The 13722-nt window shown below is 44.2% G+C and overlaps 1 protein-coding gene across 1 annotated transcript in view; it reads left to right on the forward strand.

Moving 5' to 3' along the window:
* Positions 1 to 13722, forward strand: part of OTOG (otogelin) — a 956473-nt gene that overhangs the window by 31953 nt on the left and 910798 nt on the right. Inside the window, exons 3-4 of the mRNA XM_069221482.1 lie at positions 4305 to 4391; positions 4475 to 4629. Of these exons, the coding sequence (XP_069077583.1) occupies positions 4305 to 4391; positions 4475 to 4629 (242 nt within the window). The remainder of the gene's footprint in view (positions 1 to 4304; positions 4392 to 4474; positions 4630 to 13722) is intronic.

The raw sequence follows: 13722 nt of genomic DNA on the forward strand, positions 1-13722 counted from the left end.
TAAAAAGGCTAATCGGTGATGAGAACATCTCTCTATATTTGCTGTGTTGCAGTTTGATCTGTTTGTGATGTGATTTGTGCTATTTTTGCTGTCCTGTTAGAGTTGTTGCATTGTGCTATTTTTGTGTTCGCTTGCTGTTGTATTCTATTTGAACTGCTTTGTTGTGCTGTGATATTTTGTTGTGTTGTTCTTTTGCTTTGCTTTTTGTTGTAGTGTTGTGTCCTGTTGGACTCTGCAATTTCTTAGAGATGCCATCACATGCTGTAACATTTTCCGCCAAAACAGCATCTGTCTTTAAATGTCCATTTACAAACAAGCCTTTACCGCAGTCTAATGTGGTAAAATTCTGCTGCTTTTGCTCTTCAACTAATTAAGACAGTAGTCAGCCCAAACCTGTGGCAGAAGCATGGCTTAATTTAGCACTTTCAGGCCCGGATTGCAAACCTTTTTTGACTGGCAATATTTTGTTTCCTTGGTGGGAAAGTGCTTGTTCCAAAAACCTTTTAGCACCGTATTATGAAAACAAAATTCTAAAGTTGGTAATGTGCGACAAGAACATTTTGTGTACTTTTTGTTGTATCGTATTTTGTTTTGGTGGTGATGTGTTCTGTTGTTTTTTGCACTGCTGTGTTTTTGTGCTACATTGTTGCAGTGTGATTCCGTTGTGTTGTACTGCGGTTGTTGTGTTGTGTTTTAACTGTTTCGTTGTTGTGTGCCCTGACATATTCTAATTATGTTATGTTACCTTGTGTATGTTATTGCATTTTGTTTAGATATGTCTTCAAATACTGCTACATTTCCAGAAAATGCCTTCATAGTTGTGACAAGGAACCATTTACCATTGCCTAAGGTGACATTAGCACTGCTCCAGCTCTTCTACTACTTAAGACACAAGTCACCTTAAAACTGTGGTGGATACTAAGCTTTAACTTAGTGCTTCTTGGGTTATATTACATAAAGTACCCTGGGGGCACAACAGAAGTGTGCACCCACTCTGCTTCCCCTGGGGCACTTTGGTATCACAGCAGGGATCTTGGATGCTTGTGAAACCTCTTCTGTAATACGGAGAGTGGCAACTAGCATATGCAGGTGGTGCAATTCCATGAGGACTTTCTCTCACTAGCCTGGGGGTGTCAGCCCATGCTAATGAGAGGGAAGCTTTGCCTCTATGCAAGTGCCATAGTATGGACACAGGCAAAAAGGCGATATGACCACTAGGATGCACACTGACTGTGAGCCACAGCGAGATGTTGCAGTCAGCGAAGTTAGTGACCCCTGCAAGGGATGAAAGGGAGTCCCATGGACTCCTCAGACATCCCTCGGCAGGTGGGAATAGTCACTTAATGCACCTGCCTGCTGGAGAGATCTCTGCCCACCTTTCAAAAGTGGTCTGGGTGTTGCCAGCACTGTAAAAGAGAAATTGGCTGCTTTAAACAGCAAGTTTGCTTTTCAGAAATATGCTACCACCTGAGTTTGCTGCTGCCATGGGGGCAGAGCATTATCTTCAAATGGTGTCCTAAACAACGGCATCGCAGACACTGAAAAGCCTAGTTGGGCCCTGTTAGGGGGCCCCGCGACCCCCCCTACCGCCATCCTGTTCATGGCGGCTTTCCCGCCATGAACAGGATGGCGGTAGGGGGGGTCAGAATCCCCTCGGCGGCGCAGTGAGCTGCGCCGCCTTGGAGGATTCTAAGGGTCAGTGGAAAACCGGCGGGAGACCGCCGGTTTTCCCGTTTTGACCGCGGCCAAAGCGCCGCGGTCAGAATGACCAAGGGAGCACCGCCGGCCTGTCGGCGGTGCTCCCGCCCCCGTTGGCCCTGGCGGTAGAGAACCGCCAGGGTCAGAATGAGGGCCTAAGTCTTTTTGGCCCCGATGCTTCAGGAAACAGGAGGCAAGCTCAATCCAAGCCCTTGGAGAGCACTTCTCAGCAGAGCCAGAGGGCAGCAAGGCAACAGGGCAACAGCAAGGCAGCAGTCCTTTATAGCAAAGCAGTCAGGTAAGTCATTTGGGCAGCCAGGCAGCTTCTCTTAGCAGGTTGCAGGTTCTGGTTCAGAGTTTCTTTCCCAGGAGGTATCTTGTCAAGAAGTGTCTGAGTTGGTAGGGTCAGAGACCCGGTTTGAATACCCAAATGTGCATTTGAAGTGAGAGAGACTTCCAAGAGTGACTTAGAAGTGCACAAGGTCCCCTTTCAGTTCCATCCTGTCTGCCAGGGTCCCATTAGGGGGTTTGGCAGTCCATTGTGTGAGGGCAGGCCAGTGTCCTTTCAAATGTAAGTGTCAGGCCCTCCAGCCTCCCAGCCCAGGAATGCCCTTTCAGTATGCAGTTGTGTGCAGGTGTGACTGAGCAGCCTGTGTTTGGAGTTGTCTGAGCGAAATGCACAAGGGAGCTGTCAACTAACCCAGCCAGATGTGGATTGTAAGGCACAGAAGGATTTAATTGCAGAGAAAGGCTCACTTTCTAAAAGTGACATTTCTGAAATAGTAATAATAAATTCAACTTCACGAGACTGCAGGATTTTGTATTACCATTCTGGCCATACTAAATATGACCCTGTTACCCTTTTCAGATCAGAATCTACCACTGAAACAGTATATGAGGGTAGCCCTAATGTTAGCCTATGAAAGTAGCAGGCCTCACAGCAGTGCAAAACAAATTTAGGAGTTTTACACTACCAGGAGATATCTAAACTAAACAGTTATACTGTATGTCCTGGCTTTTACCTACATAGCACACTGCCCTATGGGTTACCTAGGGCCTACCTTAGGGTGACTTATATGTAGAAAAAGGGGAGTTTAAGACTTGGCAAGTACTTTGAAATGCCAAGTCGAAGTGGCAGTGAAACTGCACACACAGGCCTTGCAGTGGCAGGCCTGAGACATGGTTAAGGGGCTACTTATGTGGATGGCACAACCAGTGTTGCAGGCCCACTAGTAGCATTTAATCTACAGGCCCTGGGCACATGTAGTGCTCTTGACTGGGGACTTACAAGTAAATTAAATAAGCCAATTGGGTATGAGCCAATGTCACCATGTTTTAAGTGAGAGCGCATATGCACTTTAGCACTGGTTAGCAGTAGTAAAGTGCGCAGAGTCATAAAACCAGCAAAAACAGTATAAGTGGAGGGAGGCAGGCAAAAAGTTAGGGGTGATCACCCTAAGGCTGTCAGGTCTAACAGTAAGAAAGAGAGAGAGAGAGAGGTGAGCTAGAGCTACACGTAGAGAGAGATGGGAGAGATAGCGAGAGTGAAATTGGGATGGAGATGGTGAGATAGGGAGGACATTAAAATGGATGGGGGCACAGACAGAGAACACAAAATTGAGACAAGAGAGAAAGGTGGAAGAAAGACCGGTGAACACTGCTAGAGAAGTTGTTCCCTGTCCCTTAGGCACTGGTTACCTCCTGTGGGGAAACTCCTACTCTGTTCACCCACTTCTCCATTTTTCTCGGTTTTCTCGTGCTCTTTGACCGCATGAAGCTTAGGGAGATGTGACCTCTGTCCCGAAACGTCATCCAGATCCTTTATATGGAGTATGATGCAGTGGGATTTTTATAACATCACAGCCTTCTTTGATTAAGTAACTTAAACAATGAGCATTGATTATTTAGCGGTTACATAGGACTTACAGCCAGAAGTGTGACAGTAAGAAACGTATGACTTACAAGTACTGTTATTTACTCTTGAACCTGACGCAGGTCATGTTCACAGGTGTTTTTTTAAATTCCCATGTCCCAAGGAGTAAACATTGTCAGTTGGACTGGATATTTTTTCTCATCTCGATTGGATCCAAAGAAGGGAACCCTAGACTGCAGATGGATAGTAAGAACTAGCATCTGAATGAATGGTCCTAGTTTCCTTTCTAGGCAATGATGATTTCGTTTACGTGTTGTAAGACTGAACCTTGACCTGTTTGCTGGTCATAGAGACCCTGTGATGCCTCCAGCTTTGCACTTGATAGACCCTTCAAAGTTAGCATTAAAGAAAGTTATATCGACTTCTAAGATGTCACTTCTTGAGGCTCTTTCAGGGCTCAAGGTGACATAATGTCACTTTCTGTGATGGCATGCGGGCTAAAGCTTGTGTGATGACACTCGGTTGGGGGGGTGGGGGCAAAGAGCATTTGATGTCATTTCCGCTACCTCTGGCGTTTTGCTGAATGCTGAATGGACATCCATGATCGTAAGGCAGCAAACTATTCCTCCAGAAGACAAATTTCATGCTGTGTAACTTTATTTGTAAAAATTGTTTTTGTTTTCAACGTGCATGTTTTTGTTAAAGTTTGTAAAATCTTCATGTTTTAATTCAGAGACGTGCTTCAACGGTGGAGAGTGTGTACAAAGAAAACGTTGTGACTGTAGTCGTTATAATGCAACAGGATCAAGATGTCAAACAGGTTCGTTGGTCAAGATAGTGGATCGTTTTAAGGTAGACACTGAAAGTCCGATATGTAAATAACAACCTTTTGTATGTTTGTAGTGCACAATACAGGCTCAGAAAGAGATAGCATATGTCGGACATGGGGCCAGTACCATTTTGAAACGTTTGACGGACTTTATTACTACTTTCCTGGAAAGTCTACCTATGATCTTGTGAGGCAAAATGGTTTGGATGAACAGAGCTTCTCAATACAGGTACAGACATGCAATTATATTAACGAAATATTGCACTACATTTAATAGCTGATGTTGAATTTCTTTATTCGCTTGGGTGTCAAAAGTCATTTTGGTCAATCACATATTTATTTTCATCTTCGTGTCAAGGAATTGTGTGAGCAGTTTTCGGCTATTAGATATCAAACCGCTGTGGAAGGCATTCATTCCAGGATTAGGGTGACCAGCTTACCATCAAAGTCGGAATGGTTTATAGGGCAATCAGACAGTGCCTGGCAGGCTGTTTGTGGTCCTGTTTTAAAGTCTGCTGGGCCCGTTTGTATTGTTAATTTCATTGATATTAAAGCAAACATTGCCTGCAGCAAGTTCAAATCCATGCAGTCTTCCATACCTTGCAAAACACTTCTACATTGTGTCTTTACTCAATTTGCAAACAGGGGCCACCTTTGTCAGCTATCTGATTCAGTAATGGAAGTCACTTTTATTATGTTGTCCCGCCTATTTTCTGCCCCATTCCAACCATGCTTACAATCATAACATTGTAAGACATTTTGCTCGTCTGGGCACACTTCGCACGCATAGAGACACTTTGCATAACCGGAGACATCAGAAGACATTTATTGGAGTCTGGTGGCCTATTGGGGTTTCATTCCATAACCTCAGCATTTGATCAAGGCCTTTTCAAACAATTAAACCTGTCCAGATATTGAGTTTAATGATTGCTGTGTCATGCCATTTCTGAGTATACCTTTCACCACCTCCTGGAGTAAGCTTGACTGCTATTTATGGCCAACTTTGGTGAGACAATTTTACGAAATTACCAACTGCTTTGCAAATGAATGAAATAGTTGTAGCCCCTGAAACACCAATGGTAAAACCTAAATTATCCACCAAAAATGCTGTCCACCCGGTGTTGGCCAGGCCCAAATAAAAAGATCTCCAATCTACTGCTGCGTTTTCCCAATATATATGAAAATAACGGGGGTGCTTTGAATCAGGTTCATAATCGGGTTGTAAGCACTACAAAAATCACCTTTGCATGACCCCTAACAAGGTGGGCAATTCACTGGGTGAGTAGACAGCACAACTGAATGTGGTCTGTATGACACGGTTTAGCCAAGGAACGGATAGACTTGCTGCCTTATCCCATACGTACCACTTTACGTAAATATTCTGGCAATAAGCATAGAATAAAAACTGGGTAGAGCCCACAACACACCAGATTTTTTCGAAAGAGCAGTCCTTTAGCCTTTCCATCTGAATCACTGCTACTCCAGTTGTTGCCTAGAAAGCTAGTTCAAACTGTTGAACCAGGAGACATGATTTTGATCCCAGTGTTCTCATTTGGCAAAATTGTGTGTTCTTGGGAAATTACTTGTGGGACCTGTTCCTCTGTTCGAATTTCAACTAAGATTGGGAGTTTGAACAATCAATTTGAAAACTTTACAGCAAAAAAGAAACAGGACTGAAAATTATTTCAAAGAATGGGCTTCTGAAATGCAGAGCCCCATGTCATGGTGTATTCCTCAAAATGTAATATGGTGAAAATGTTATAGCACGTTGGAGCAAGTAGTACTGTTTTGCAGCGTCGGACTCCCTCGTTTACCGAACTGTTTCATCTTGGGCAAATTATACTTTCCTAGTACCGTCTCAACTAATCTGGCAATAAGTGAGCACTTCACAACTGCCATAATAGGGGGAATAGACCCAACGAAATAGTCACAGAAAATGCTCCAGGTTTCTATCATACATTCAGGAACATCTCACTTCAGATGTTCACATTTTCTATTAGCACCTCCAAGCACCACCCTTATTGAAGCTGAATTGTGCGAGAGCCATCCAGTGCCGCAGCTCCTCTTTTCCAGTCATGCAATAAACACACATAGCCACTGGCAGAAATTCCTTTACAGCTCATATAGAGTGGAAAGAATGAGAGTGAAACACCCTGCCAAGCAGCGCAAGGTGTCTCAACATGCAAGTCAGGTCCTTTTAATGAGCATCTCTCTTGCTTGTTTGAGACATTTAGCATCAATCTTCAGTTCAGTATGGGCAACGAAAAACACCACCCAAAAGCAGGACATACCTACAGTAAATGATACGACTGGCCACCCGAGCTAGGATTCATATAAGCTTAAACATGTAGTTTCCAATCCTGAAAATGAATTTTAGTCTGTTTTCATTGCAAAATATATTTTATTTATCATTGGGTTGGTATTCTTGTAGGTCTACTATCAACTGGTTGTGTCACTGCTTTGCACAGATATTACTCTACATTATTGCTTGGGGCTTTTTGTAGAGATACACAAAAAAGTGGGTGGAGGCTGGAGGAGTGATATGGTCACTGACTGCCTGGTCAGTTTTTGTAGCTATTTAGAAAATCAGTTAATACTCTGTCTCATATTGTAGTCAACAGTAAGTTTCTGGATCATTGAAAGGATAACATTGTTGCATCTTTCACAGCTTAGTGCTTGATCAGAGTTTTGTGATGTTTGAAACCTGCAGATCCCAGAGTATAAGAAGGAGGGTGGTAGTAATATTTACTGGTTAGGAAGACATGACCAGTGCTCTGGAATGATGTATATACCATACAGTCTGTCTCGAGTTCAGAACTTTCGGTCCATTGAGTGAGAGTAGTTCCAAGGAGGTTAGATTGTCTTTGAGTGTTTTGGTGAGAAGCCTCGATGTCAGACCTTAAACCCACCTAGTGTGCACTGTGAGAGAGTACAAAAAGCCCCATTAGAAGGTGCTTGCTTAATCAACTTGAAAAAATACCAAAACTGTCATGGTCGATCAATGGTTAGTCAATGATACATAAGGGATAATGTATTCTTCAGTGGAAGAAGATTCCTTATTTTATAAGGAAAAGAGGATACGTTTAAGGCCTGTTTATCATCTTATGGTGGGGCTGTTCTTCCCCAGGGTGACAGAGTAAAATACACCATTGCCCTGGCAGATGTTCCGAAGACAAATGGCCAAATTTATACGTTAGTGGAAAGAGTACTCCATGCAAACAGCTCAAGGATCTCAAGGCTTTCTGAACTGTTGATAGGTCACTGGGTGATCACATGCGCATTAAAAGAGCAGATGTTCATATTAACAATACAGAGGTTATTGAGTGAGTGTAATTTGTTGTCTTTACCAAATGAGCTTTGTGGACAGTGCAGAGCTCCTTGAGATTCCCCTTTGTTCGACTGTGAGCTAATGAACTGTATGTAACATCTACCCCGCAATCTTTACCTCGCAGAGCCTTTACCCCACAGTCTTTACCATGCAGGTAAGTGACTTTTTTATCTTTACCCTGCATCGTTTAACAAGTGGTACTTTACTCTGCAGGTAAGTTTCTTAAAAAAATGTAAATAACATTTTTTTATTTTTATGTTTGTAAAAAAGGGGTTAAGGGCATTTTCGTAAAAAAGAGGAAGAGGTAAAGGGGAGTAAGGGTGAATTGGTGTTAAAAGGTGGGTACAGATAAAAGGATATAAGTGTCTTTTAGGGATTAGGGCTTCGTAGAGGTAAAACAGGTAAGGGTTCTTATAGGGTTATGGGTTGGATAGAGGTAAAGGGAGGTAAGGGTGAGCTTAGCACTAAAGTGTGGATAGTGGTAAAGGGAGGTAAGGGTCATTTTAGAGTTAATGAGTGGGTATAGGTACTGGGAAGTAAGTGGGATTTAAATAAAAAGGGGTGGGACTGGAGTGGTTTCACGCAAAACAGATCCAAATAAACAGTGTTTAGAGTGTCACCCCCTGCCGCTCTAACCCTTTGGCAGTGCAAAGCCTGGGGTTGGGCATAGGGCCTGGCTGCACACAACCTCACGCCATTCATGGCCAAACGTGTGGGATTGAGTGCAGGACCCTAAAGGGATTAGCAGTGTACCAAAAAGATAGGTGGCATTAATAGATGATTTGCTGTACTTAGCGCCTCTTGTTGCCAGAGGACTGATTGTCATAAATTAAAAATATCCTAATCCACCAGTATTAGCAGAATGGAAAAATCAATCAATTTCTGAAGGCGGAGTTGGTCTACTATAAGAGAGCATGGATAACCACAAAAAAGAAAGGATGCAGATACCCAAGACATTTTAAAATATTAAGCTGTCTCTTTGAGTGAATAATAGGATTAGTTCACCGGGGCCGGCTGGATGCATGTTCAGGCCAATATTCAATAGTTCTAAAGAAGAGAAGTCCGGATCCTACTGAATTGATTTTTTCCATGAAGTAATGATGGATTTTGAATTTGTATTTGTGAAAGGAAATTATATTCTCTTGTCATAACAAAAGATAAATAAATAAATAAATAAATTTAAAGTGCCCAGAAGGATCTATAACTGGACAGGGGGTGCCTTCATGCAACTTGGGTTGAACAGTTCTTGGAATATGCAGAAATCTATTTTATTTGATTGGTGTGCATCATTGAAGTATTTTGCAAAGTAACCATGTTGGTTCTTTAATAATTTTGTGGTAGCCCTGCCAGTATTACTTTTAGATGAACCTGTCTTTAATCCAAAATAACTTGAACTACTTGAGCTCTAGGTTGTGATAGGCATGCTTTAGCTCCATTAATTCCTCATTCCACCAAGTGCTGGCAGATTTAATGGGCTTTCTGTTTTTTTTTTTTTAATCAAGTACTGAGATACAATTTTTCCAGTATGATTAAAACGTCATCTTGGTTAGAACTTGATTGCAATGCACATTACCTTGAACACATCCATGCTGACATTTCTGTAATGCCTTTGAAGCCTGGTTATGATGATGGCAGGTCAGTCATACTGGGGGTGAGTGACACTATATTTTAGATTTAGGGGTTTCTCATATGTGAAGTAGAGGACTGACAAAGTTAAAGGCTAGGTTATAATTTTGGAAGGTTTAAGCCAGGTGTCTCTAACCACTCATTTAGTATCTTGGAGACACCTTCAGAGTAGCTCACAGCCTTAAGTTCATTTTTAAATAAGCACAGGGTCCCATTTTCCTTTGAAATGTAAGTGACAGCTGTGTTTATGTTACACTTTCCTCTGTTTAACATGACTTGAAGTTGGTATCAGTGACCAATGACCCACCACTATATCGTCTTATGTGGATTCCTCCTAAACACTAATTAAGATTTCAAAATGGTACAGACTTATTTCCAATATGTTCATATTTACCCCTGAATTAGGGTGTGATTGGTCCCTATTATGAGAGGTCCGAGTATCACTTTTGCGTTTGATATAGGATTCTCTACTATTCATAATATCACATCAACATTGTTTTTTCCAACATCTTGTTGATTAATGGCTTTTGGCCTCCACGTCCCCCCTTTCCCCTGTGTTTTCAGCTTCCTAGATATCTGTCCTTGAAGTCCACTATAGATAGACAGAATTGCAGCCTGGCAATTAATTAGCCACCTTATTTTTATTGGGGTCCTTGAGGGAACACACCTCCTGTTCCATCTGGGGCTGCTATATTGGAAGGTTGAAAGTCCAGTTTGTTCCATTATGGACGGGCAGAATTGTGGCCAGGCAAATAAGTAGCTGCCTTTTTTTTGGGTGGGGTCCCTGAGGGAACACACCTCATTTTCCATCTGGGGCCGTCATATTGGAAGGTTGGCAGTCTAGTTGTTATGCGTTCGCTTGAGTATGTGTAATTGGCACCAGACAACGCGCGCTCTTCCATTCCAAATGAGCCACATTTACCGAGGTTGATAACATTCAAATCCCGGGCAGGCGAAAGATAGGTTGATTGGCTGGAGTGATGCTTTGGAGTAGTAAGTAAAATTCTGGTGTAAGCAGCATGAGGGACAGTCATGCTTTTGATATAGTGTTTTACAGAGCAGTACACCATTTATCTTTGCAGAGTGTGACTACAAGCGCAACCCCCCAGCGGGGGATCCATGACATATGATCCTATTCTCCAATATGTATGTGTCTTTGTGCGCTAATTGTTGTTTCTGTGTTGTGCGTTTCAGTGTACAGGCTTTACTGTGTTCTGTCACCCTTCTCAACATTGATGATAGTATGGAGTGTTGAAACTTTTCGAACACTCACCCCCAGTCACAGATCTGGGTTTAATCCATTGTTATTTTGCTCGCCACGTCACCCCAGTTTGGACCCAGCCATATGCACATCAGTCTTGACCCTGTTCCCATTGGGAACAGTCCAGCCCGAACTGCTAGGCCAGGTCCTCCCTGGACAGGAAACAAGCATCCTGGGACCGGTTTCAGGTTATCACCCTTCATCAGCCAGGCTAGCTTGAATTCAGTGGCACAGCGAGCAAGTAACCCACGTCTGGGCATACCCCTGCCACTTAGACTGCACAAAGCAACATCAGAAAACAAAATAAAATGATGGATGGAGTGTTGAAACTTTTCGAACACTCACCCCCAGTCACAGATCTGGGTTTAATCCATCATTATTTTGCTCGCCACGTCACCCCAGTTTGGACCCAGTCATATGCAAATCAGTCTTGACCCTGTTCCCCTTGGGAACAGTCCAGCCCGAACTGCTAGACCAGGTCCTCCCTGGACAGGAAACAAGCATCCTGGGACCGGTTTCAGGGTATCACCCTTCATCAGCCAGGCTAGCTTGAATCCAGTGGCGCAGCGAGCAAGGGAGCCACATCTGGGCGTACCCCTGCCACTTAGGGTGCACAAAGCAACATCACAAAACAAAATAAAATGATGGACGGAGTGTTGAAACCTTTCGAAAACTCACCCCCAGTCACAGATCTGGGTTTAATCCATCATTATTTTGCTCGCCACGTCACCCCAGTTTGGACCCAGCCATATGCAAATCAGTCTTGACCCTGTTCCCATTGGGAACAGTCCAGCCGGAACTGCTAGGCCAGGTCCTCCCTGGACAGGAAACAAGCATCCTGGGACCGGTTTCAGGGTATCACCCTTCATCAGCCAGACTAGCTTGAATCCAGTGGCACACCGAGCAAGGAACCCACGTCTGGTCATACCCCTGCCACTTAGGGTGCACAAAGCAACATCAGAAAACAAAATAAAATGATGGACGGACTGTTGAAACTTTTCGAACACTCACCCCCCAGTCACAGATCTGGGTTTAATCCATTGCTATTTGGCTCGCCACGTCACCCCAGTTTGGACACAGCCATATGCAAATCAGTCTTGACCCTGTTCCCCATGGGAACAGTCCAGCCTGAACTGCTAGGCCAGGTCCTCCCGGGACAGGAAACAAGCATCCTGGGACCGGTTTCAGGGTATCACCCTTCATCAGCCAGGCTAGCTTGAATCCAGTGGCACAGCGAGCAAGGGACCCACGTCTGGGCATACCCCTGCCACTTAGGGTGCACAAAGCAACATCCCAAAACAAAATAAAATGATGGACGGAGTGTTGAAACTTTTTGAACACTCACCCCCAGTCACAGATCTGGGTTTAATCCATTGTTATTTAGCTCACCACGTCACCCCAGTTTGGACCCAGCCATATGCAAATCAGTCTTGACCCTGTTCCCCATGGGAACAGTCCAGCCTGAACTGCTAGGCCAGGTCCTCCCTGGACAGGAAACAAGCATCCTGGGACCGGTTTCAGGGTATCACCCTTCATCAGCCAGGCTAGCTTGAATCCAGTGGCACAGCGAGCAAGTAACCCACGTCTGGGCCTACCCCTGCCACTTAGGGTGCACAAAGCAACATCAGAAAACAAAATAAAATGATGGATGGAGTGTTGAAACTTTTCGAACACTCACCCTCAGTCACAGATCTGGGTTTAATCCATCATTATTTTGCTCGCCACGTCACCCCAGTTTGGACCCAGTCATATGCAAATCAGTCTTGACCCTGTTCCCCTTGGGAACAGTCCAGCCCGAACTGCTAGACCAGGTCCTCCCTGGACAGGAAACAAGCATCCTGGGACCGGTTTCAGGGTATCACCCTTCATCAGCCAGGCTAGCTTGAATCCAGTGGCGCAGCGAGCAAGGGAGCCACATCTGGGCGTACCCCTGCCACTTAGGGTGCACAAAGCAACATCACAAAACAAAATAAAATGATGGACGGAGTGTTGAAACCTTTCGAAAACTCACCCCCAGTCACAGATCTGGGTTTAATCCATCATTATTTTGCTCGCCACGTCACCCCAGTTTGGACCCAGCCATATGCAAATCAGTCTTGACCCTGTTCCCATTGGGAACAGTCCAGCCGGAACTGCTAGGCCAGGTCCTCCCTGGACAGGAAACAAGCATCCTGGGACCGGTTTCAGGGTATCACCCTTCATCAGCCAGACTAGCTTGAATCCAGTGGCACACCGAGCAAGGAACCCACGTCTGGGCATACCCCTGCCACTTAGGGTGCACAAAGCAACATCAGAAAACAAAATAAAATGATGGACGGACTGTTGAAACTTTTCGAACACTCACCCCCAGTCACAGATCTGGGTTTAATCCATTGTTATTTGGCTCGCCACGTCACCCCAGTTTGGACACAGCCATATGCAAATCAGTCTTGACCCTGTTCCCCATGGGAACAGTCCAGCCTGAACTGCTAGGCCAGGTCCTCCCGGGACAGGAAACAAGCATCCTGGGACCGGTTTCAGGGTATCACCCTTCATCAGCCAGGCTAGCTTGAATCCAGTGGCACAGCGAGCAAGGGACCCACGTCTGGGCATACCCCTGCCACTTAGGGTGCACAAAGCAACATCCCAAAACAAAATAAAATGATGGACGGAGTGTTGAAACTTTTTGAACACTCACCCCCAGTCACAGATCTGGGTTTAATCCATCGTTATTTTGATCGCCACGTCACCCCAGTTTGGACCCAGCCATATGCAAATCAGTCTTGACCCTGTTCCCCATGTTGATGAGATTAGGTGCTTGCATTCCATATGTACTTGAATCATAAAATTAACTTGTGGCTTTAAGGGTCTTATCCACTAGGGAATACACATAATTCCATTCTTGGCATCCCCTCTTTTTCCCTAGAACTCAGGCAGCTAGTGGAATCCTAGTATCTGCAGAACCTTTTTCCTCACATGTAAGTAAGTGAATGTTAGTTCCCTACATTTTATGCCATATTCATATATCATAAGAGCAGTGAAAGGGTTAAATCAAAAAGTAGAGTAGCTCTAAGCAATTGTACAAAGTTTCAATTATATTTTGTGAATTTAACATTTCTCTGCCACAT

Source organism: Pleurodeles waltl, chromosome 3_1, assembly GCF_031143425.1.
Source record: "Pleurodeles waltl isolate 20211129_DDA chromosome 3_1, aPleWal1.hap1.20221129, whole genome shotgun sequence".
Lineage (NCBI taxonomy): Eukaryota > Metazoa > Chordata > Amphibia > Caudata > Salamandridae > Pleurodeles > Pleurodeles waltl.